The sequence below is a fragment of the Neofelis nebulosa genome, chromosome 4 (genome assembly GCF_028018385.1).
Source record: "Neofelis nebulosa isolate mNeoNeb1 chromosome 4, mNeoNeb1.pri, whole genome shotgun sequence".
NCBI lineage: Eukaryota > Metazoa > Chordata > Mammalia > Carnivora > Felidae > Neofelis > Neofelis nebulosa.
The window spans coordinates 48,158,458-48,184,334 of NC_080785.1; the positions used below are offsets into that span (position 1 = coordinate 48,158,458).

Sequence of the window (25,877 nt, forward strand, 5' to 3'; positions counted from 1 at the left end):
TCTGCCTAGTGGACCTAACTCTTCCCTTAGAATGAACTCTAAAGAATGCCATAGGACATTTATGGGTTCAAGAACAGCCCTTGACATGAGACCATCCACTCTGATCATTATGACAGGAAATCCAAGTAATGGTTCAAATGCAAAAGGAGGCAGTATAAAGCCTAAGGCCTCCAGATGCTGGATACTCAGTCTAGGTCACAGAACTTCAGCAATATAATGACTATACTTACATTCTCCAGAGAGTTAATACATGTCAAGGCTTCCATTGCGTCATTTAGGATTTTATGTAGATCACCCCCACCCCCATTTTCTTTCTTTCTTTTTTTTTTTTTTAATTTTTTTTAATGTTTATTTTTGAGAGAGAGAGAGAGACAGACAGAGCACAAGTTGGGGGTGGGGGGTGGGGTACAGAGAGAGAAGGAGACAGAATCTGAAGCAGGCTCCAGGCTCTGAGCTGTCAGCACAGAGCCTGACACGGGGCTCAAACTCACAAGCTGTGAGATCATGACCTGAGCTTAAGTTGGACGCCCAACTGAGCCACCCAGACGCCCCTGTATCACCCCCCATTTTTTTTTTTTTTTTAAATTTTTTTTTTTTTTCAACGTTTATTTATTTTTGGGACAGAGAGAGACAGAGCATGAACGGGGGAGGGTCAGAGAGAGAGGGAGACACAGAATCGGAAACAGGCTCCAGGCTCTGAGCCATCAGCCCAGAGCCTGACGCGGGGCTCGAACTCACGAACCGTGAGATCGTGACCTGGCTGAAGTCGGACGCTTAACCGACTGCGCCACCCAGGCGCCCCTATCACCCCCCATTTTTAAGACCACTGAGATCATATAAGTTTTATGAACATTTACCTCAAAACCTGTCTTAAGCAGTGTTTTCAAATTTGGGAGTACTAGTCAAGATTTATCCGTAATTTATCCCTACGATCTTGCTGTTTCTAGATTAGGAAAACTTTCCTGTCATTGGACAACTAGCTAACTATCACGAAAAGGAGGCAAAATTAACTGATTAGTGCTATGGCACTAATTTCAGCACTTTTATTTCAGTTTATTTGTTAATCATTCAGATGCAATCAAAATTCTCAAATAATCAAAATGTAGCCTAGTGACAGGTACCTTCAACGTCCTAGCTCTAGATGAGTGGGTCCCAAACTTTATCATGGATTAGAATCACCCGAAGGACTTGCTAAGTGCCCCGTGTCCCTGGAGTTGCTGTCAGCAGGTGTGGGTGGGGCCTGGTAGTCTGCATTTCTACTAAGTTTGCAGGTGATGAAGATGCTCTCCTGGGATCACTTTGAGAACCACTGATCTAGACTGGAGACCTTAAGGAAGGTACTTTTCCTCTCTAGACCTCAGTTTACTCACTGTACAAAAGGAGTACTGGAAGATTAAATGAAATGTTTATCAAGAACCTGGTGCCATTCCTACACTGTGTGCTCTGTAAATAGCAGCTGTTACTACAATGATTCACATTCAATTTTAGAACTTAAAACATGGAAGCTAATTTGCTTATACAAATATAGGCATATACCCTCTCTTTTACCTATATTCCTAAATTTCAGACAAGATATCAGTTCTACTTATAAAGGTAATGCTTTCAAAATGAGAAGAGACGCGGTTAGCCCAGAAGAAATTCGCATCAAGGAGCCTGTTGGCTCAAAGTAGCTAGTGTGTGAACCCTTGTTATAAAACTATTTGTTTGCTCAGAGCTTGCTGCGTCTGCATCTAGAGGGGAGAGTGGGCTGCTGAGAGGAACTTTCTCTTCATACTGAACAGCAGCAGGAAACTAGGGAATTCCTACAAGCAAAAATAGGATTTAAATCATGAAGACTTCTGAAACCATCTTGAACGTCAGAAGGAAAGTCTCAAATTTACAGCCCTCTTTTCCTTCCCACTGAAAACCGTGCTGAAGGGGAAGAGAGGGAAGGAAAAACTTATTTTGGTTTTGAAGCAGCATTTCCCTTTCTAGGTTGCCCTCTCTTTGGGACGGCCCAGATTCCAAATCAAGTAAAAAGTAGGGGAGAAAAAGGGCAGATTCAGGGGCGGAGGTCGGGCAGAAAGGGGGATATCCTCGACTTCCTCCCTACCTCCAGGGGGCCAAGCTTCTCTGTTTTCACTTGTGTGTCCTGTAAGCAGTTCTCTTCCACCTCCAGGAGGGGGCTGAAGGAGGCTAGCACTACCCCCCCCCCCGCCCCCCCCAGACAGCCACAACACAGCAACAGCATCATGTGACAGGTGGAGCCCACCAGGCACACTGCTGAATCCCACAGCTTCTGTATTTCCTGCAGTGGAGGAACCTACAAGTGTGAAATTTCCACGCTAGGAAGTTCGCATAGAGAGAAATTTCTGGTTTGGCACCAGAGCTTTGTAAAGTTTTCATTTCTGATTTGGGACAAATAAGCCCCATTTTCTGGCAGGTTATCAACTTCATACGTCATGATGATGAAAATATAAACAAGAGAAGCTACTTTCTATTAAGTGTTTATTATGTGCCACTTTTCTAATCTTTTTATATGCATGAACCTGTTTAATCATTATGACAACGTTTTTAGGGACATGGTATCATCATCCCCATTTTATAGATGAGGAAACCGAGAAACAGAAAGGTCAATAAATTGCCAAAGTGGTGCTATCAAGTGGTGGGATCCAGAGAGCCCAAGATCTTAATTTTTCCAAAAGTCATAAAGTTTGAGGATACTGATTAGGGAGCACGAATTGCTATGGTGAATATACTTTTAGTACTGAAATCAGGACACATAAAGGGGAGAATATCGCAGACTGTCCTAGAATTCAGGGATATATGAGAAGCCCAGAAAATGCAGGTAGCCCAGGGTTGGTGGAGAAGACCTTTTGTGGGAGAAATGAAGACTTTTGAGGCAGGGGGCCCAAAGTGATTCTGCTTCCAGATCTTTTGTGGCCTTAGCATGTATTTTAATCTCTCAGAATTTGGGGTACCTGTAAAATGGATTGATATGAGGATTAAGTTGTCTAAATTCTTCATAAAGTGTTACAAAAAACCCAGCTTTTTTTGTTTCATGACACATTAGCAAGTTTCTAGATAGGAAGGCCTCAGAAAATCACACGGAGGGCAGAATCCCTCAGGACTCATGGCCCAGAGGGAAGATGAACAGAAGGAAGAGCTCACTCCTGACACTGACAAAATGTTGCAGGGAATACTGGCTCCCTTTCCCAAACAGAAGCATCTAATACACTCATTTCATTATTTATAATCATGGCTACTTAGAGCTTGACCACATACTCCTCTACATCAAAATAATATAGCGCTTCAAAGTAAGATGGAATTTCAATCCCCACTCCCCACCCCTCATGCCTCAAGGCCAACGCTGGGAGAACTTCCTTTAGGCTGAGAGTGAGAGTTCAGCCACTCTGTCAGGAACACTATAAGGATGCTTCCGAGTCGTTAGTGTTTTCCAAAACTAATCTGATAGATCCACCACTTATCTACCCACCCACCCAATGTTTACTAGGCGCCTACAATATTCAGCCACTGCATTAAGATGCTGGAGATACAGGATGGCCTCCTTTGACCAAGGCCTTCATCTTAGTCTCAGGTCTACCACTACGAACACACGGCATTTGAGGACTATAAGAAGATGATGATGATGATGATGATGACGACGACGACGACAACTACCCATCTTTCATTTCACTCCAGAGCAAATTCCCCAAGCCGACGTCGATGACGACGACGACGACAACTACCCATCTTTCATTTCACTCCAGAGCAAATTCCCCAAGCCCTCTCTGTTATGATATCCAAAACTAGCTTCTCTGGGGATATTGATTTTATAGAACTACACTGTATTTGAAGATTAGGAGGAAATCACTTCTTGAAAATATTACGCTTTCCTATTAAGAGATGGCTCTGCATTGATTCAGCTCTTCTTTAAGATATACTGATTTTTTTTTTTTTAATTTTTTTTTTTTTTTAATGTTTTTTTTTTTAATTTTTATTTTTGGGACAGAGAGAGACAGAGCATGAACGGGGGAGGGGCAGAGAGAGAGGGAGACACAGAATCGGAAACAGGCTCCAGGCTCCGAGCCATCAGCCCAGAGCCTGACGCGGGGCTCGAACTCACGGACCGCGAGATCATGACCTGGCTGAAGTCGGACGCTTAACCGACTGCGCCACCCAGGCGCCCCAAGATATACTGATTTTTAATAAGCCAGATCTAGATTACCAGGTCACAATCTCATGGGTTCTTTTTTTTTTTTGTAACAGAGCATATAAGAAACAGACAATAATAACAATGAAATAGAAAAGAAACCAAATGAAATCTGGAAAAGCAGAAATTTCCCCTATTCCCAGTCTCCTCCTCTAGGGGTCTCCATTCCATATCCTATTCAGTGGATCAATCAAAATGTAAAGGACACTTACTCAAGGCTGTCTGGATATCCTTTTCTCCATTTTTCACTTCTGTCAAAAATCCTTTCAAAAATTTGAGACCTCTAAAACAAAAGAGAGGAAGAAATATTATTTTCAACGTCTACTATGTTGAATGAGTATAAAGAAATGGCAGATACCAGCTTCTTCAAAATCTTGGACACAGCAACAGAGGTCAAGTTACATGGCAGTCCTTTCTTCCCTGTCATTTCCCTTTAGTTTGTTCTAGACCCTTCTCATCTGATATACGTAAACAGTGGTTTCCAAAATGTAGTCCCAGGACCAGTGGCTTCAGTACCGCCTAGGAACTTGTTGCAAATGCTAGTTCTGGGCCCCCATTTCTAGGCTTACTGAGTCAGAAAGTCTGAGTTTGGACTGGAGCAATCCGCATTTTGAAGAAAGCCCTCCAGGTGACTTGGATGCTGCCAAAGTTTGTGACCCACTGACTTAAAGAGAACCGGTCAAGTCTATCACCCTTTAAGATTCCTATCTTACATATACTGTTAATATTAACAATGTTTATCATCATCAGAAGGGAAGGACAAAAAAGAGCTGGTGCTCTCTTCATCAGGCCTTCTAGAGAAGGCTACTGGGTTAGATCCCCCACTCAGAAGCAGTCTTTGCAGGGGACTTTTTTTGCTGGTAGCATCTCAACTGAGCTGGATTTCAACTGCTGCCCCATCCCAGCTGCCTCACCTCTTCAGCCACAACAGGGCTTCTGTAGCTGAGTTCCTAACCTGGGCTACGTCTGCCTCCACTTCATGCAGCACTATCTTCTGGAGGGTGGTGAACTCTTCCTTGTTGGTTATATACTTCTGATTTACTTTCTGCAGGAAAAGCAGGGAAACAATCTAAGTTACAAATGCTAAAGTTATCAAGTAAATCAGTATAACATGGAGATGCATAAACTTGTCAAGCAGGCCTCTAAGAAATCAAAACAAATTAAGCCTCTATTACCTTTTTCCTTATGTTCTCAAGGTACTATGTTTTAGTTGAGAATTCTGTTTCTTTTATTTAATTTTTTTTTTTTATTTGAGAGAGAGAAAAAGTGAGAGCAGGGGAGAGGGGTAGAGGGAGAGAGAGAAAGAATCCTTTTTTAAAAAAATATTTATTTATTTTGAGAGAGAGAGAGAGACAGACAACAAACAGGAGACGGGCAGAGAGAGAGGGAGACAGAGAACCTCGAGCAGGTTCCACTGTCAGTGCAGAGTCTAATGTGGGGCTCGAACCCACGAACCGTGAGATCATGACCTGAGCCAAAACCAAGAGTAGGACGTTTAACCGACTGAGCACCCAGGCACCCTGAGAGAGAGAGTAAAATTAAGCAGGCTCCATGCCCAGTGCAGAGCCTGATGCGGGGCTTGATCCCATGACCTGAATTGAAATCAAGAGTCGTATGCTCAACCCACTGAGCCACCCAGGCACTCCTTTGTTTGAGAATTCTCATGAGGCTTAAGCTAGAATTAAATAGTCTCAAGGTTTTAAAAATACTGTTTCTAAAGTATTTTTTTTTCTGCCTCAGAACCTTTCTCACAGCTGGCCTGTACTTTTCATCTTGAGTATAAAGTCAACAATCATGTGTTTCTGAATGAGATTTCTTGCACTACTCCCTCCAAATATATGAGATGGTCTCTGTAGAGACAAGCTTGTACACTCACCTTAATATTTCCAACAAGATCCATTTTAACAGGAGCAAACACCGTAGGGCCAAGTTTGTCTAGAAGAAAAGATTGAAAACATCTTTAAAAAAGCAACGATTTCAAGTGGAAAGTATTTTTTTACAGTGACAAAATTTAGCATGTTTTTTTCCCCCCATTTTTTTTTTTTTTTGCTTTTAAATCATTTTCCAAACATAAGTTTCAAAGGCTTCTAGGATACTATCATCACTTTTTTCTATTACACACCATTCCGGGGTAACTATAATAAGGTCCTAAGTAAGTGTCAAGTGAAGATAATCTTATATGTTCACAGTGCATATTGTAATCTTTACGGCTGCATTGTCCAATGTGGCAGCCACTAAATATGTGGCCACCTATCACTTGCAATGTAGCTATTCCAACTTGAAATGTACTAGAAGTATAAAATACTAGATTTCAAAGACTCAGTATCAAAAAAAGAAGGCAAATATCTCATTAGCCATTTCTTTATATTGATTACAAGTTAAGATAATATTTTGGATACACTAAATTATATAAAATATGTTAAAATTAGTTTAAAAAATCAGTTCACTTGTTTTGTTTTACTATTTTAATGTGTCTGCCAGAAAATTTAAAATCATGTATGTGGTTCGAATATTTCTGTGGGACAGGAGCAGCTAAAAAAATAACGAAGGGTAGAGGTAAAAAGCCAGAAGAGAAAAAATAATGGAATTCTAAAAAGCACCTGATTGATCCAAGAAAAAAAAGAAAGAAAGGAAGAAAGAAAAAGGGAAGAGGCAGGGACAAAGATAGGTAGCTAAAAAGCTAAAATAGGAAATAAAACAGAATAATAAAAAATTAATTGATTGGCTTGAATTTAAGAAGGGAATAAAAAGAAACAAGGAACAGATAGAACAAATAGAAAATAAACAGCAAGATGATAGAAATAGCGAGACAGTAGACTTAAATTCATCCAAACAATGTAATTCACTATTATTAACAAAAGTACAGGAGAAAAAGATACAACTTCAATAAACACTGAAGATGCATTCTATAAAATTAACTCACTCATGATTATAAAATATTATAAAATACACAAAAGTCAACTGTATCTGTATGCTGTCAATCAACAACTGGAAGATGAAATACTTTTTACAATGGCATCAAAATCATAAAATTCTAAAATTTATTCTTAACAAAATGTATAAGGCATCTACACTAAAAACTATACAAAACATTGTGAAAATAAAGACTTAGGTAAATGGAGAGAAGTAGCATGCTTCCAGATTAGAAGATTCAAAGTTGTTTAAGAAGTAAATTTCCTCCTAATTGGTTTACAGATTCAATATGATCTTAATCAAAATCCTTTCCAATAGAAATTGAAAAGTTAAAATTTATATGGACATGCAAAGGACCTAGAATTGCCAAAACAATCTTGAAAAAGAATAATAAAATTGGAAAAACTTACATTATCTGATTTCAAGCTTTAATATAAAGGCACAGTAATTAAGACAATATAAGTATTAGCATAAGAAAAAATAAACAGATCACTGGAACAGAAGACAGTACAGAAACAGACCCACACCTAAAAGGTTCACTGATTTTCAACAAAGTGGCCAAAATAATATAAAAGAGAAAATAATGTTTTTTCAAGAAATGGTTTTTGAACAGCCAGATCTCACAAAGGGAAAAAAAAAAGACTCTCAACCCTTACCTCATACCATACAAAAACTAAGTCCAAGATGTATAAATGTAAATATAAAATCAAAACTAAAAGGTATAAAAAAACTCAAGAGAATATCTTCATGACCTTGGATGTGAACAAAGATTTTTTTCTTTTTTTTAAAAAAATTTTAATGTTTATTTATCTTTGAGAGAGAAAGAGAGAGAGAGGACGAGCAGGGAAGGAGCAGACAGGGAGGGAGACACAAAATCCGAAGCAGGCTCCAGGCTCTGAGCTGTCAGCACAGAGCCCAATGTGGGACTCAAACTCACAAACCGTGAGATCATGACCTGAACCAAAGTCAGACACTTTATCGACTGAGCCACCTAGGTGCCCCATAAACAAAGATTTCTTAAGACACCAAAAGCACTATAAAAAGAAAACAGATACATTGGATTTCATGAATGTTAGAAGCTGCTCTTTAAAGACATTAAGAAATAGGCAAGCCACAATCTGGGGGGAAATACTCATAATACATATGTCTACAATGACATGTTTTTGAGAATATATAATGAATCCTTACAATTCAGTAGTAAGAACATTAGCCAACTTAAATTTTTTTTTTTTTTAACGTTTACTTATTTTTGAGACAGAAAGAGACAGAGCGTGAGCAGGGGAGGGGCAGAGAGAAAGGGAGACACAGAATCCAAAGCAGGCTCCAGGCTCTGAGCTTTCAGCACACAACCTGATGTGAGGCTGTAACTCACAGACCGTGAGTTCATAACCTGAGCCGAAGTCTAACACTTAACCAACTGAGCCACCCAGGAGCCCTGAACATTAACCAACTTTTAAAAATGGATTAAAGATTGGAAAAGACTTTACAACGAAGGAGATAGCAAAAGCCAATAAATTATATTAGAAAATGTTCAACATCATTAGTCATCAGGGAAGTGTAGGGGTCAAGGGCAGGCCACACCAAGATGGACCACTTGGAACATGAAGATTATTTTGAGTGAAAAGCAATCAAAACCCAGCAGATCAGGAAAAATTCTTTACCTTCCCCCTTGACTGCCTAAATTTACATTGGAAAGGAAAAGCCTGTTCCAGGAAGAGAGCAATTAGCAGATTCCTCTTTACTTAAGAAACTTATCTGCATAACAGCGCAGCCTTGGTTTTCCAACCATCTCCTTTCACCTTTCTACTAATGATCTTCCTCTGTTTTGTATCCTGTCCCCAGACCCCTGCCCCTTTCCTTAGGTCAGGATGTCATATAAGTCTCATGTTGTCTGTCTTTGAAATTTCATGTCTGCGTGGATTCTCTGTATGTATGGCATTACATTTGATTTTCTCCTGTTATTCTCTCTCATGTCAATCTGATTCTTGGGCCAGCTAGAAGAACGTTAAGGGCATAAACTTCTTCCTCCCCAACACAAATTAAAGCCACAAGGATACCTAAACACTCACAGGAATAGCCAGAACCAAAAACTCCAATACCACCAAGTGTTTGTGAAGATGTGAAGCAACCAGAATACTCCTACATTGGTGCTTGAAGTGTATAATTGTGCAGTCACTTTTTATAAAGTTAACCAGATGAACCCAATGAATCAGCAATTCTACTCCTGGGTATTTACTCAAGATATGAAAAAATATGTTCACAGACACAATATTCAGAGTGATATAATTTATAATAGCTGCAAACAAGAAACTACGCAAATGTGCATCAACAGAAGAATAAATAAACAAATTGTGGTATGTTCATTTAATAGAATACAATTCAGCAATAAAAAGCAATGAACTACTGATACATGTAACAATAAGGATGAAGACATTGTACTGAGAGAAAAAAACAGATCCACAAGAGTAGATAATGATTCCCCTTACATGAGATTTTAGGAAAGATTAGCAAAACTAATCTATGGTGACAGAAATCAATAAAATGGTCGCCGTGGGGTGCTGAAGACATTCTAGTCTTGATGGGGATACGGATTACGTAGGGGTAGGTGTGTTGGTCAAAAATCACTGAATCATAACACTTAAGTTCTATGTGAGTTATATCTCAACTTCAAAAAAGATACACAAAATTTAAAAATGTGAATTAAAAAGATGCACAGCTAAATAGGTCATGAAGCAAATTTCAACATGCTAGTGATTCCTGGTTCTACTGACTCTATATAAAAAGTAAATGTAATTTGGAGTTAAACTTATACATACAATTTTTAAGCCTTTGAAAAAAATGTTTTAACTGGTAAAATGTTTTTCATTATACCAATGGATTTGAAGGTCTGTTCCTCTACTACTTCCACTCTTGCTTTTGAGTATGATTTCTGGAATACAAAATTCCTATTTTTCCTTATACTACTTTGTGGTCAGCGTTTAATCACAAGCAGGAATAAAACAGAAATGTGGAATAACGCTTAAGGTCACACAGTTTTAATGTACGTTAAACGTACTGCCGGTGACATGCAGAAATAGCTAAGAAGGGTCACTTCATGGTACATACGGTTCAGGATACTTCTCCTGCAAAACAACAGCAGTGAGACAGATTCCAGAGACTAATGAATTCAAGACAAACGCAGTAACCTTACCTAATACTGGAACCACAGCATAACATGACGCCAAGAATGCTTCTGTGGGAATGCCACTGTCTTCCAGAAGTTCAATGTCACTAAAGCTAATGATACAGGGTGATATAGAGGAGGAAAGATTGAAAATACAACATTAGCACTCTCTGCAATTCAGAGGTAGCCACGAAAACAGCTGCCCCTCTGTAGGCCAAGTCGTTTGGCTTGATTTCAGTAATTGCTTTTCTATTATAAAATGGTGCAATCAAATCGTTTTCCAAAGACAGTCTATGAAAGCAAGCTAAAATTTGTTCAGAGTATAGTCTCAATTCAATTCCTTCTCATCCGCTGCTTCAGACAGGTAAACAGAAAAGCACACACGTGGTATAGCATCTCCTCTATTCTGGATAGTACGCCATCATCTGAAAGGAGCACCAGGATTGACTTCCAGAAGGGAAGCTGGTGTCCAACTGTCAGTGACTTTAGAAAGTACACGATACCTGGTATTCATGGTACTAAAGAAAGTCGGGATAACTTCTTGGCCTTCTTCCCAGTGGGATTCTGGAGAGCTACTTGAGGAGTCTGATCCAGGCTGTGCCAAGCTGCTGTCATGATTTCCCAGGTTGTCCTCTCCTTCTTCCTTCATGATCTCACCTTGGACTGTGAACAGGAGATACTTATTATTTATTATAAAATTTAACACACATTCAGTGGTGAATATTTCTAAAACACGGAGCAATATACAGAAATAAAAATCAGTGAAATACTACACAGACACACACACACACACACACACACACACAACACACATGCACGAATTTGGGTTCAAATACATGTAGATTTGTAAACTGCTTTCACTCAACAGTTTATCATGAATATTTTCATTATCATTCAATACTTTTTAAAATACCATTTTAATGACCATATAATATTGCATCAAGCTCACGTGGAGGGCACTTACGTGGTTTTTAAAATTTCAGTGTTTATAAATACTGTCGATCCTCACTATTAGTGTATTCTGTATTTGCAAATTTGTATTCTTGATAAAGTTTATCTGTGATCCTAAAACCAATGCTTGTGGCACTTTTGCAGTCATTTGTAGACATGTGTACAGTGGTGAAACATTTGAGTTGCCTGATATACACGTTCCCAGCTGAGGTCAACCAAGGTGACAAACTGCCTTCTTGCTTCAGTTCTCACACCATACGCGTGTGTTTATACAGGGTCACGCTTTGTGCGTTCTGTTACTGATTTTGCTGTTTGCAAGTGCCCCCACATGCAGTGCTGTCTCGTGCTCTGAAGTGTAAGAAGGCTGTGACGGGCCTTATGGAGAAAATACATGTGTCAGGTGAGCTCCATTCAGGCACGAATGAAGCACTGCCATTATAGTACTGCTGACCATGGGTTCAATGTTAATGAATTAACAATACATATTCAGTAAGATGTCTTTAACCAGAAACACACATAAAACAAGGTTATACACATTGATCAGTCGACGACCAAAATGTGAATAGGGGTTTGCAGGAACCTAACTTTGTATTTCCCTTAAGAGCAATGGTTCAGTATTTACTAACTCAGTGTCTGCAGTGACTTTATAACTACCATGAATAATGAAAATCACTGTAATGTCATAAAGAACATCCCCGTCCACAGACATTTGTCCTTAAACTTGACTATCCCTGAAGACAAATTCCTAGAAGTAAAATTATTGGGTCAAATAAATTACAGTACTGTTTCCACAGAAACTCCCCTGTCTTTATTATTTACTCAAGGGATAAGACATCAGCACTGTGTGGATTGCTTGCCTCAGATTATTAGCTATGAAAACCCTCCTTCTTTGTCCCCAGCTCATCTGGAAAAAAACAGGGTCTTTGTTATTTCAGGGGAGATGAGCAAGAAACTTATTTAAAATTTTATTTTCAAAATAATTATTAAACACTTACAACACAATTAAAAGCTCTAATACAGTTGTCTTGGACTGATCTGAAGTTGGTTTTAGTGGTTAGAGCCAAGGGAATTAGCAAATTTGAAAGGGTGGCATAACTACAAGCTCTGACCTGAAGTGTAGGACTCTGGCTCGAGGGACACAGAGAAGGCTGGGTGAAAACGTGCTGGTGGTTGGTGAATGGTGATATCCGCAGGCCTTACCAGAAACCAGGAGGACAGCAACCTGAACTGCCATAACTTTATACTCTGTTAAGTCTGACATCATAGTTTAAGGTCAAAGGATCGTGAGACTTAGAGTAGAGGGCCAGTGAAATCCTCATATTCTCTAAAAAGTCAGCACAGACAGCTGCTGCCCACTGCTGCTCGCTGCAGCCCATGAACATCACAGAACAGTGAATAGGTAAATTCTCTTCATTCTGCCTTCTCAACACTGGGTCAGATGGGCTGGCACAACGCTGGAGTGACCTATGTTATCCAGCTAATGTCTGCCTTAGGCACTCCTAGCACATTGTCTTGAGGCCAATGCCTCAAGTGTCACATCATGGATAAAGAATCAAACTCCCAAGATCCTACTGTTCAATGGTTTGCTTCAGACTTTACTTTCATTTTTACCTGTTATATTATCGTCTGTATTTTCTTCACTTGATATGCTGCAATCTATCTCTGCAGGTTTCAAATATAAGCTCTTATTTTTCATTAGGATTTCTTCATCATCATTGATTTCCATATGTAAAGATCCATTTTCACAATTGTTTAACTCCATTTGCCTGAAATTTTTTATAAGGAAAAAAAGGCAAAAAGTCCAATTATTTGGTCTTAAATAGACTGCACAGGTAGATCTTGAAAGAGAGGAAGGGTTCACAAGCACCAACTACTTTTAACAGTGATTAGAAACCACTATTGTTGGGGCGCCCGGGTGGCTCAGTCGGTTAAGCATCCGACTTCGGCTCAGGTCATGATCTCGAGGTCCGTGAGTTCGAGCCCCGCGTCAGGCTTTGTGCTGACAGCTCAGAGCCTGGAGCCTGTTTCAGACTCTGTGTCTCCCTCTCTCTCTGCCCTCCCCCGTTCATGCTGTCTCTCCCTGTCTCAAAAATAAAATAAACGTTAAAAAAAAAAAAAAAAAAAGAAAGAAACCACTGTTGTTAAATCGGCCAAATGTCTCAGCCTCCTGCCTCCAAGGCAGGTATGTGCCTGTGACGGAGGCAGACCTGTCTGCCAACTGGAGGTCTGAAATCAAAGAGCCGTTCCTGGCTTTTCATGGACCCTCAGTGGATTCAAACTTCCTGCTCCCCACCAGCAACAGGAAACAGTCATTGACAGCTCTTTGGTTTTCAATCAGTTTTCTACATGGACACATTTAACAGTTTTCTAGCTTTTCTCAGCTTCTTCCTGGGAAGTTGTTTCTCTCTCTTCAGCTCTCAGAATCACTGGCCACTCCTACCTGTTTGCCTACCAGCTAACTGTCCAGAAGCTACATGCTGTGGTCAGGGGAGAATACTCCCTAAAAAGTTACGTGTGACAGAAAAGAAGCAGGAGAACACAGGATACATCCTGAGAATAGGCTGCTCTTTGGGGTGACAGGAAAAGTGTTTAACAGGCAAGTAGAAGAGCTGTTTTGTTAAAGGGACAACCATGATGCCTTATCGTAAGTGATTATATCTAGCCAAATAAGAACAAAAATATTTCCTTCTAATAAAAACAAAGACAAAGGGGCTAAGCTATTTGGTGACTCCAGGAAAAGTATTTATGTTTTAAAGAAATGCCATATTTCAACTTAGCAATTAAAAATGTAGGAGTATATTAAGGAAATGTCAGACACAAAAAATCTACAAAGATGTTCCCAGTAGAAATATCTAGAACAAGAAAAAAATGGTAACCAAATTGGAACAATCCTTGTACTAAAGCAAACAATAGTATACAAAGAGATGAAATGTTAAGTAATAATTTGAAAGGACAAACATATGGAGTAAGTCAAAATACAGGAATGTTTATATAAAATAATTACTGAATAAAGACCCCAAATAATAAGAACACAACTATGAAAATGTGTACTTTTTTTCTAAAATCAAAGGATCATTTAGAGGAATAGTTTAGATTTTGATATTAAGTTTTTTATTCAACTTGTAAAGCTACTAAGCTTTTTATTTTTAAATAACATAAAATCATACTGTCTTTTCTGGATAAAAGCACACTGAAGTCAATGCCTGGCTCCTCCACGAGAGGCGGTTCCAACCCTCGGCACACTAGAGTGATGAAAAGTTACTACATGTGGAGGGCAGTTTCATCCACAGATGAGGGAGAATGCAGACATCTCCCTGGGCAGTCAGAGCTGAGTGTAAGATCTGCATGGCTTCAAGCTCACCCCAAAGTGGAAGATGAGATACTGTTTCTTTCTGGCACCACCTCAAATCATGATCAGCATATTTTTATTTCTTTTAAACCAACAATAAAAAATTACTTTTTTATTTTTAGAAAGAAGAAAAAACAAAAGAGTTACTGTACCTTTCCAATGAATTATGAATCGGTATAATAGGATGTTTCATCTTTAAAAGAAGCAAAAAAATGAAAGCTTCGTGTTAAATTTCCAACAGAGCATATTCAGAGTCTTATCACATATAAAAGTGGTAAATATGACCATAACATAACTGCTCCACTCAAAGGAACAATTTTAGATTGTTCCCCAAAGGGAGTCATTGATCTCAACCAGTCCTCTGTATTTTTTCAAACAAGTGTACCCAAATTTCTAAGGAAAAGGAAGATGGGTCTTTTGAAGGATCTAAATACCATAGCCAAACTTTTGGTGGTTGGATTTCTTGTAATTAAGATTCTGATGCAGCACCGTTTCAAATACTAGAAGTATAAACAGTATGGAGGCTCCTACCCTTAAGGTAATTTCAATACAGAGTAACGCTAAAATAGGGGCATGCATAGAGGAGAAGCTCCTAGACCAACTTATGGATTCAGGAAAGGAGAGATTCAATCTTGAAGGATGAGGAAGTGCTAACCAGGGAAAGGTAAGTGAGAAAGAACAGCATTCTTGGCACTGGGAAATGGTGCAAAGATGTCACGGGGGGGGGGGGGGGATATATGTTGTTAGTATGTTCAGCCAGGTAATGACAAAGAGGCTGGTGGTGTGAGAAGGGGTTAAGAAGTTCTGACTTTAACCTTTGGCGATGAGGAAGGCATGGCGTGGCTTAGGGTAAAGTGGTCCAGTTTATACTGCATGAATGGAAATACCACCGGCTGCCTGGAAGGTCAGGGTGAAAGCAACTAGTTAGAAGGCAACCACAAATCTTGGCAAGATTCACTGGATAAGGAGGCTGATAAGAGGCTAGCTACATCAGAGACAGGTTTGGGTGGTAAAATTGCCAAAACAAATGGACATGGGGGACTGAGGACCGAAATATGTGAGTGGACATAAAGGAAAGTCTACTAAAGAAATGTCTTTCTCAGTCACTAAAGGGGGATGGATAACATTGTTCACTATATCATTTTTTAACTTTTCCTCATGCCCTCCTGCGGCCAACCTGAGCTGGCCTTTACCTTGTTGGACTTCAGCATGGCCAGCTGCGGTGAACCTGGGGGAGTGCGATAGAGCAGTTCAGAGGTGAAGGCTGCATTTGCGATCTGCATGCATTCTTCCAAAGTCTTCAGAAAAGTATTGCAGGTTGATTTCAGCAAAGTTCCCACATCAATTCCCTCCTATGAAACAACGAGAGTGGAAGACTCCTTTACCTTGCCAAAAAAGAAAGAGCCCAATTGTGGAATGTCCTTAGAGGTTTTTATCCACAGTGCAGTAATAATGTACCCACCTATTTTGCTGGACGAATATGTACATCAATTACAAAAGAAAAATAACGAGTGTGTCCACTTTATCTACTAACCATAGACAAGCCTTACCCTCAATCTGACCCTTCAACACTCACACCCCCTACTCCAGATGAAGGCAACACATTTCTTCAGTTCAACGGTATTAGATGCTGGAACTGTGCCAGGTGCTGGGCACAGAGCCCTCAGGTCTTATGTAAGGGGGTGGCAGGCATGAAACGGAATCACACAGACTAAAGAACTGTGGAATCAATGGAGAAATGTCTCCCATTGAGTAAAAATGAGGTTCTAGAAGAGAAGCATTAGAAACCATAAATTCATTGTTTACTTTCAAATGAGGTTTTTGTTTTTGTTTTTTCAATATATGAAATTTATTGTCAAATTGGTTTCCATACAACACCCAGTGCTCATCCCAAAAGGTGCCCTCCTCAATACCCATCACCCACCCTCCCCTCCCTCCCACCCATCAACCTTCAGTTTGTTCTCAGTTTTTTTCCAATATATAAAGTTTATTGTCAAATTGGTTTCCATACAACACCCAGCGCTCATCCCAAAAGGTGCCCTCTTCAATACCCACCCCCCTCCCTCCCACCCCCCATCAACCCTCAGTCAAATGAGGTTTTTGGATTTCAGTACAGATGAGTTTGAGAGGTTTTAGCAACTGTAATTCTTTTGAACATCATTTTTCTTCCAGTTATTTTACTTGCTCAGGGTGTTTTTCCTCTGAATATTGGTATTATTTTGTTCAGGAAATTGAGGTCATATCCCAACTAGAGAGTACAGTAGACACATCTTAGTGGTATAAAAGAAACTAGATTGGGCCCAAGATGGAGTCGCTCATGCTAAGCCTCACATTAGCGACTCAAAATCTCCAAGTTTCTATGCTTGGTTATCCTAGACAAGGCAGGCCTAGGGTCAAGCGATCAGCACAAGGTACCTGACCCAGCTCCAAGATTTCCCTTTGCTCTACATGAGGAAAGTAACCCTGCTTTAACTAATCAGCAAATGCCCAGTAGAACTTCCTTGTTCCTGCTCACTTTGGTCTATAAAAATCTCTAGCCCTGTACAGCTTTTCAGAGCTCCTTTCTATCTGCTAGATGGGATGCTGCCCAATTCATGAGCTGCTAAATAAAGTCAGTAAGATTTTTAAAATTTACTCAGTTGAATTTTTCTCTTTTAAGAGTAGCCTCTGTCTTTTCTTCAATTTTGTATTTCTAACAAGCTAGCAGGTGATTTTACTGGTTGTGGACCACTATGGTTCTGACACTGATTATGAATGCATGGGTTTTCTCATACCACCAAGCAAACCTCTGACAGCAGCTGGGTGTCTACAATTCAACTAAATAGTGACACTATCTACCTGAAGATAAGTGTCAGATTTCACAGGGTAAGGGCTCAGTCCGGCAGGGCTGCTCTACAACCCTCACTTCAGACACCAATGTCAAGTCCAGATTGTCCCCTGTGCTTCTGACTGACCTGCTACAGACTGGAAGTTCCACCCCCCTCCTTTCAGTTGATTAATTTGCTAGAGCTGCTTACAGATCTCAGAGAAACATTTTACTCACTAGATTGCCAGTTTATTAGAAAAGGATACAACGCAGAAACAGATGCACAGGGCAAGGCACCTGGGAACAGGCTCAGAACTTCCACGCTCTCTGATCACTTTCACTGAACCTTCATGTGTTCACCAACTCAGGGGCTCTCTGGATCCTGTTCTTGGGGTTATGGAAACTTCATTTCATAGAATATTGATGAAATCATTGGCCACTTGGGATTAAACTCAATCTTCAGCCCCTCCTCCTTCCCAGGAGATGAGGGTGGGGGTGGGTGAGTGGGTCTGAATGTTCTAACCCTCTAATCACATGGTTGGGTCCTAGGTCAACCAGGCCTCTGGCTTAGGCACTTTAAGAGAAGTCTCCTCAACACAACAAAAGTCAACTTAATCATTCTCATCACAGGAAATTTCAAGGGTTTTATGATCTCTGCCAAATACATACTTCTTATGAAGACCAAATATATATTTTGTATTATAAATCACAATATCACAACCATAGTTTCATGAACAAGTTCCCAAGGCACCCTTGAATTAAAAATTGTTATGTTCACATTTTCCCTTCCCATTAGATCAGGAGGGCTTCCCCACCTTGGCGCGACTGACGTGAGGGGCTGGCTCATTTTTGTAGTGGGGGGAGAAGGCGGAGAGCTCTCCTGCTCACGGCAGGATGTTAAGCAGCACCCTAGCCTCTATACAGTGGATGCCAATGGCACTCTTTCAGCTGTGACAACCAGAAATGTCTCCCGCGGGGCAAAATTGCTCTGGGCTGAGAATCACTGCTCTGACCTATAAACACCCCAAGAGCAGGACTGAAATGTTCTTTTGGTATCCCTCTCTTCCCCTCCCCCAGCACAGCGTCTGGTACACAACAGGCAGTTGCTGAATGGATAGGAGAACCCAAAAGGAAGTGAATGAAAATGAGTTAAATCACCCTTCTTTAGAAACACTGAAAGCACACATACCACTAGTAACATAATATTCTTCTACTAAAACCATTAATTAGAATCCGCAGGTTCTTCATTTTGTAGGCACTGCTGTTTAGATTATAATTACTCTGAGAGTAGAACAGAGACCCTCTGGGGGTAGTGTGAGTCATTCAATACCCAACACCAGACAGGTCTTTTAATATATTTTTTAGGATGAATGAATGACAGCTTTATTAATAAACATTAAAAATCACAATCCTTACTGACAATGGATGGAAAAGAAAGCTGTGTCTCCATCTCTGAAAGCACTCATCTACACTAAAGCAACAATTGCTATTTCACCAATAAAATCCTGTTACAGGGGTGCCTGGCTAGCTTAGTCAGTAGAGCATGCAACTCTTGATCTCCCGGTCATGAGTTCAAGCCCCATGTTGTGTATAGAGCTTATGTAAAATAAAATAATAACATAAAATAAGATAAAATAAAATAAAATAATAAAATAAAAATAAAATAAATAAAATAAAATAAAATCTTGTTAGTCTTATCAAAGGTGACAGATACACATTGCTGAAAAACATGATGCTGGCATGTTAGCAGCCACACCTACAGAAGTAGCTGTGCTAGACAGGGAAGGCTGTATTTTAAAAAGTGATGCAAATGGGGAGAAGCAAAATTTAGTACACCAGCAGCAATGTTAAAGGTTCCAAAGGGTACCAATTAATCCTGAATTCATTCTGTGAAGGAAAACTATATGCCTCCATATGCTGAAATGCATTTTTTGGTATCCCAAAAATGCACCTTTCTTCTCTCTTGAATTTTGTTACTTTTTCCTCCAGAAAAATAGTAAATTCCAAAACGGTCAGGGATTGTGTGAGAGTAAGCATTACCTGTAAGCAACATCTGGCACTATTTTTCACGTGGCTAAGACAAGTAATATTTTACCTCAGAATTGGACACACCGATTGCGGTCACTTCTTTTGTTTTATCTACTTGCTGAACGAGGAGGTCACAGTAGAGTCTCAGTTCCGACATTTTGGTTTTCAAGTTTTCAGTGTTTTCAGCAAACTCTAAATAATAAAATGATAATGATGTAATTATCAGGATAAATAAACAATTTACTAGTTAGCATACCATGGAGTGGAATATATAACCTGTATCTAAAGTCAGATGTTTATGGTATGGGTTATAGATAAGATGTGAGTGAAGATATGAGGGCAAGAAAAACAGAATAAAGAGATTTCTGGTCTTTTGTAATCTATATTATTTTTGGGGCCAAGGTACTGAATGATCACCAGTACAGGAAGAAGGACACAGCATACTTTTTATCCCTTAATGTCAGAACTGGGAGCAAAGAGTCAGTGGTTCAGAATTTTGGTATTTGCTACAGTTTTCCCTATCTGTAAAATGGGGTCATAGCTATCTACCTGCTAACAGTGCTCAAAACTGGGAAACTGTTCTGTAACGTGCAATTACCACTAATAAGATGGCTTGTTAATTCACAGAACTGGTTCAGCATGGCACCTGTCAAAGCTAATGACACCCTCTGTGCACCTGCTGAGACCTCATTAGCACAGTGCTCCAGCTGCTCCCTAACTGAGGGCTCAGCTAGTCATTATCACTTCTGTTTTTTGTCCCATGAAAAAGCTGCATGTTACAACCTGATCTGAGTCAAAGCTGACAGTGTCTAGAATTTGCTCCTGAGTTAGCATTAAAAAACAACCAAGGAAGAGGCCATTTTACTGTGTCTACTTGAAGAGTCAAGCACATCTGCCACACCTGTCATGAGAAAGAGGCCTCATCTCCCGCCTTTCTCTCTAGGTGCATATATATGGGTGGGGGGCTGGGAAGGTGGTGGTTAGGGCTCAGGCACTCTTCCCATAGTCCACATAGAAAGCTGTGCCATGGTTCTCAGGAGACAACGATGTCAAGTTAATGAGCATTAAGCAGCAGCAACCCGGCAATGAGTATCCATCCCACCCCAGGGAAAGGGAGGGGAAAGTGGGGTCCTACTGCAGAAAGTGCCCTGATCCAAGGCTCAGCTATTCTTTACCAAAGGTCAACTCTGTGCCAGACTGGGTCCTAGACAGTTTAGTATAATGATGAATCCTACGGCAATCCTTCTAACGTACACTTTTACATCTTTTTAAAATAAGAGGAAGCTGAGAGAGTCAGAGAGATTAAGTGACCTATGCCAAGGCCGAAGGCCAGTACCTACAAAGCCATGATTTGAATCCAGCTGTATCTGGCTCCAACGCCTGTACTCTTTCTACTATGAGATGCCAAGAGAGAGGAGTTAGATACAGACTGTGGTTTAAATTCCAGATGTATATGGCATTTGCAGGATATAAAAAGCTGGCTAGGTGGTCAGAGGCAAGATACAAATATGGGAACCCAGAGATGCCAGTGGGTGATTCCCAAGCTTCCCAGACCACAGAACAATCGATACTTGCCTTTTTCCTTCTGGGTCCTACTGTCTGTTAGGCAAGCCTTGGCTGACCCCAGGGCTACCAGCCACCGCTGTCTCTCAGCCACGCTTCTGGCCTTCAGGTAGAAATACTGCTCCCCAGGGATTATCAGGTCCATGCGCGTGTTATCTACAGAATGAACTGACAGCAGGCAGAGGGAGGTCAGAAGCTTAGAAGAGCTAGGGTGCCTGGGTGGCTCAGTCCGTTAGGCGTCCGACTTTGGCTCAGTTCATGATCTGACCCCACGTCGGGCTCTTTGTTGACAGCTCAGAGTCTACAGTCTGCTTCGGATTCTGTGTTCCTCTCTTGCTCTGCCCCTACCCCGCTCGTGCTCTGCCTCTCTCTCTCTCAAGAATAAACAAACATGAAAAACAAACTGAAGATAAAAGAAACTTAGAAGAGCTCTATCTGGTGCCCTACCCTACCCAAATTCAAGAGCTCAACTGGTGCCAGTCATTAAAGGCTTCTTCCAAGGGGGGATGCCAGCCCTTACCACCTCCCCTGTTTATTTATCTCTTTCTAGGTGCCTCTGCTGATGAAAAGGAAAAACCTTGGCTGGCTCCAAGGTATCACCAAGACTAAAAAAGTAGTACTCAATTCTCCTTATCAGAATAGAGATAGAATCTCTCTTTTGGCTTGTGTGTGTAAAGTATGCTGCTCTGAGGCCAAAAAGGCTTGCACACCCGTAAGTAAGGGTGTGCCTCTGTACCTTCTTGGGTTTATTGGAAAGCAATCAAGAACACACTATTCTTCCTTTTCTACTGTCCTTCACAAGTTAGAGCAAAAGTGCGAGAATTGCCTCGGAGACCTTCAGGAGAAGAAATAAGCAAACCACACTCTCCTTCACCCCCTACCTCACCCCAAAATATCCTTCTAATCTGTTTTGAAGCTTCATCTTCTCAGCATGTCTCAAGATGTCTCCAAACCAAGAAGTAAAGGCTATTTGCAGGTCTTTATGCGTTTGTTTGTTTTAAGTAATGTGGTGGTGGTGAGAAGGTGTGTGTGTGTGTCCTGATTTATACACAGAAGTTTTGATGCTGCAGTAAAAAGACTTACATAAACTTTGCAAAGAGTCCCTGGCTTCAGGTGAGCAAGTGAATCAAGAATGAGCACTAGATGTGTGGTGAAGCACGTTGCTCTCATTTATTTTGATACCTTTTAAACAACCTCCCTGTAAAAATTGTCTGCAGTTTTAGGTCTTATTTGTAAGGCTTTCTTTTGGGACATAACACTATGTATCTCTGTACTACAGGAATAGCAGAGAAAGGCACGCAGAGGCTAGTCCTTTTTTTATTTTGTGGGGGAGACAGAAAGAAAAAGAAAACTTAGAAATGCCTTGGTTTCTCACCTTGAATTTCACAGACCGCCATCTGGATGCTCCCTTTGCAACCTTTCCAGGCATCTTCAGGAGAATCATAATAGGATAATATCCCCCCACAGAGAAGGAACCATCGAGGCTGCCAACCTGAAAACAGAAGCAAGAGCAGGTCTCAATTATGGCCTCCATGTAAGGTGCCTCTCAGGACACAGGAGCGGGACCTGATAAAGGAAGCTGGGTCCCAGCTCCGAGGAGCTTAAATTCCAGGGGAAATTCTAAGGGAAAGAAGTAGGTTAGAAAATACCAGTATGCATGATCTCATTTTTAAAATTAGAAACAAACACCCATAGGGGCATATATTTTTAGTCACATAATGTATAGAAGTCTGCAAGGGCCAGGAATATAGTGATGATTCTGATGATAGTTAATAGGATTACCGATGATTTTTATTCCTTTTTCCATTAATATAGTACTAGTAATCTTTGATTTCTAATTTTCTTTTAATATTTATTTTTGAAAGAGAGAGAGAGAGAGAGAGAGAGAGAGACAGAGTGGGAGTGGGGGAGGGCAGAGAGAGAGGGAGACACAGAATCCGAAGCAGGCTCCAGGCTCTGAGGTGTCAGCACAGAGCCTGATATGGGGCTCGAACCCACGAACTGTGAGATCATGACCTGAGCCGAAGTCAAAGTCAGACACTCAACCGACTGAACCAACCAGGTGCCCCTGATTTTTAATTTTTTTAAGGTAAAAGATTATTGTTTCCTGAACATTATCGTTTTCTTTTTATTTGTTTGTTTTAGTGTTTATTTTTGAGAGAGATATAGGCAGAGCACAAGCAGGCTTCAGGCTCTGAGCTGTTAGCACACAGCCCAATGCGGGGGCTTGAATCCATGGACCACGAGATCATGACCTGAGCCGAAGTCGGATGCCTAACCCACTGAACACCCAGGCGCCCCATGAACGTTATCGTTTTCATATACTTGCTCTTCTCTCCTTTGGTTAAGAACAATTATCCTGAACTTAGAAATAAGGCAAAAGATTACATTGCTCTGAAAGACGACTTCAACCACCTCCATTTTGAGCTCAGTCTGTACTTTCTGATTAAGTTCTTGCCAGCTTATCTCTCTTAACTCAGGCAAAAGACCCCACAGGCAAAGCCTCCAGTGATGGGAACTGAAACTACTCCCTCAAGCAATTAACTACTGCCCTGACTCCAGCAAGACGCTGCACGATTGACCCCAAGATAGTGACTGACCTGACCTTTACTGCCCAGCACTGGTACCCACTGACCCTTCCCCCACATTTTCCTTACATAATAAACCCACAAGTATTTTCAGCACTATGGAAACAGTCTTTGAGATACCAGTCCACTGTCTTCCCGGTGTGGGCCTCACTGAAATAAATTCCTTTCTTGTGTCACCACTACTCATCTCTCTGTCTTTGGATTTTGTCAGCAGGGAATGGCAGATCCTGGTCTGTTTGGGCCCCCAGGGCCAGGTGCTCTTATACCCGTGTCCTGCAGCCCTTTCAACATCGTAGAGAGTTACAGAGTGCAAACAAGCCTGTGTGGGGGCATATGAGCCCTAGGAGAAGGTAACTTTGACTTATTACTTAGCATTGATCCACTGTAATGAAATAATCTTAAAACATTCAAGGGCTTAACAACTTTTACTTTGGAGAATTTCAGGGGACAAACCATATTTGGTTGAAATATACATCTTATCTAGTCCTCTTACAAATTTATATTCTAGGCAACCAAAATTATTTGCTATCTTCCTGCTTCTGGGCTTTTGCCTGAGTTGGATCTTTTTTCTAAAATGTCATCTCTGACTATTTCTGCATAAGCCTTGTCAGTCTCCTCAGTCAGATATACACATATTTTTGTCTCTGAAATGTTATAGCCCTTTAGGGATACATTTTTCTCATGACACTCTTCTGGGGCTGAGGCAGACAGAGAGAAGACCAGGAAAAGCTTTGAGCAGAGCCCTAGGGGCTGCTTAGGTACAGATGTCCGATGACTGATTCACACAAACCAAGAGGCCTGAGACCCAAGAAGAGCTGTGGTTCCATCCAGGTCAGAAAGCAGGAAAAGACCAATGTTGCAGCTCAGGCAGGAGGAATTCCCTCTTTCTTGGCCTTTTTATTCTATTTAGGTCATTGATTGATTAGATGAGACCCACTCATATTGGGGAAGGCAATATACTCAGTCCACCAATTCAAACGTCAGTCTCGTCTAGAAACATGCTCACAGACACACCCAGAAAGATGTTTGGCCACATGGCCAGGCACCTCATGGCCCAGGCACACTGACACAAAAAATGAGTCATCACATCATATGTTAACTAACTTGGATTTAAATCAAAAAAATAATAATAACAAATAAAAAAAATTAATCATCACACACCATTAATTTTAAGACATACCATTATTTTGTTTAACACAAGAAAAAAAAAATACCTGGCCATTAATCAATGACACGGCGCTGCTTCTGCTTCCTGATTTCAGCTACTAAAATGTGGAATAATGTCTACAAATTGAAAAACTGTGGCACTAAACTAGGTTTAGCTTATAGTAATCTGAAAAAAGTTAAAGAGCTCCTCCTCTCCCTCAACACACACAGACACACAGACACACAGACACACACACACACACACACACACACACACACACACGGCACAGCTGCAGTTAGGTTTTGAAAGTTGCTGGTGAACTGTAATAGCAACTGAAACAGCACCTTCCCTGTAACATGTTCTATATTTACCTAGAAGTTATAATTGTACTAGGGGAAGTTCTATATATCGTTATTTTATCCTGTAGTCTGTAACTATAAAAACCATGACCAAAAAAACCTTTTCTTTAAATCATAAAGTTACTGGAATCTCAGAAGGCACATTAAGAGACCACAGAAGTCTCAGTCCCATTATATGAAATTTACCGGCAGAGCGATGGACAGTCCAGAGAAGGACTGGGATGCACTGCTCTTTCACGATGTCCCTTTCCCAGAAAGCTCAGTTACAGCTCAGAAATAACTGTATGAGAAAAGCGGCAAGAATGAAGAGGCCATTAATCCACTTCCTGTTTTAAATTAATCTGCAGTTACTTTGATTGATGTTTCAGCTTGATAGTCTAAGGGATGCCCAGATAGCTGGTAAAACACTATTTCTAAGTTTGTCTGTGAGGGTGTCTCTGGCAGAGATTAGCATTTGAGTCAGTAGACTGAGTAAAGACTCCCCTCACCAATGCAGGTGAGTATCATCCAATCCACTGAGGGCCTGAGTAGAACAACAAGGCAGAGGAATGGAGAATTTGCTCTCTCTTCTTGATGAGACATCCACCTTCTCCTGCCCTGGGACACTGGTGCCCTGGGGACTGTGGACTCAGATCAGGACTTAATACCATCCATCTCCCTAACTCTCAGGCCCTTGAACTCAGATCGAATTGCATCACCAGCTTTCTTGGTTCTCCAGCCTACTGACAGCAGATCATGGGACCGGTCTCCATAACTGCATGAGCCAATTCTTACAATAAATCCCTTCATATATTACAAGTACATACATATATGTATAT

At 40.7% G+C, this 25,877-nt stretch overlaps 1 protein-coding gene across 7 annotated transcripts in view; it reads right to left on the minus strand.

Annotated features, from left to right (window-relative positions):
* Positions 1-25,877, minus strand: part of PLEKHA8 (pleckstrin homology domain containing A8) — a 94,214-nt gene that overhangs the window by 48,458 nt on the left and 19,879 nt on the right. For 3 of the 7 annotated variants that reach the window (XM_058724716.1, XM_058724713.1, XM_058724715.1), the window contains exons 2-12: positions 22,341-22,457; positions 20,978-21,133; positions 19,470-19,594; positions 15,762-15,920; positions 14,721-14,761; positions 12,831-12,985; positions 10,772-10,931; positions 10,296-10,381; positions 6,069-6,127; positions 5,107-5,237; positions 4,405-4,475 (exon numbers count right to left, since the gene is read on the minus strand). In XM_058724716.1, the coding sequence (XP_058580699.1) occupies positions 4,405-4,475; positions 5,107-5,237; positions 6,069-6,127; positions 10,296-10,381; positions 10,772-10,931; positions 12,831-12,985; positions 14,721-14,761; positions 15,762-15,920; positions 19,470-19,594; positions 20,978-21,133; positions 22,341-22,457 (1,260 nt within the window). Of the gene's footprint in view, positions 1-587; positions 2,961-4,404; positions 4,476-5,106; positions 5,238-6,068; positions 6,128-10,295; positions 10,382-10,771; positions 10,932-12,830; positions 12,986-14,720; positions 14,762-15,761; positions 15,921-19,469; positions 19,595-20,977; positions 21,134-22,340; positions 22,458-25,877 lie in introns of those variants that run through there. The other 4 variants (XR_009260363.1, XR_009260364.1, XM_058724714.1 and 1 more) reach the window with 3 other exon arrangements.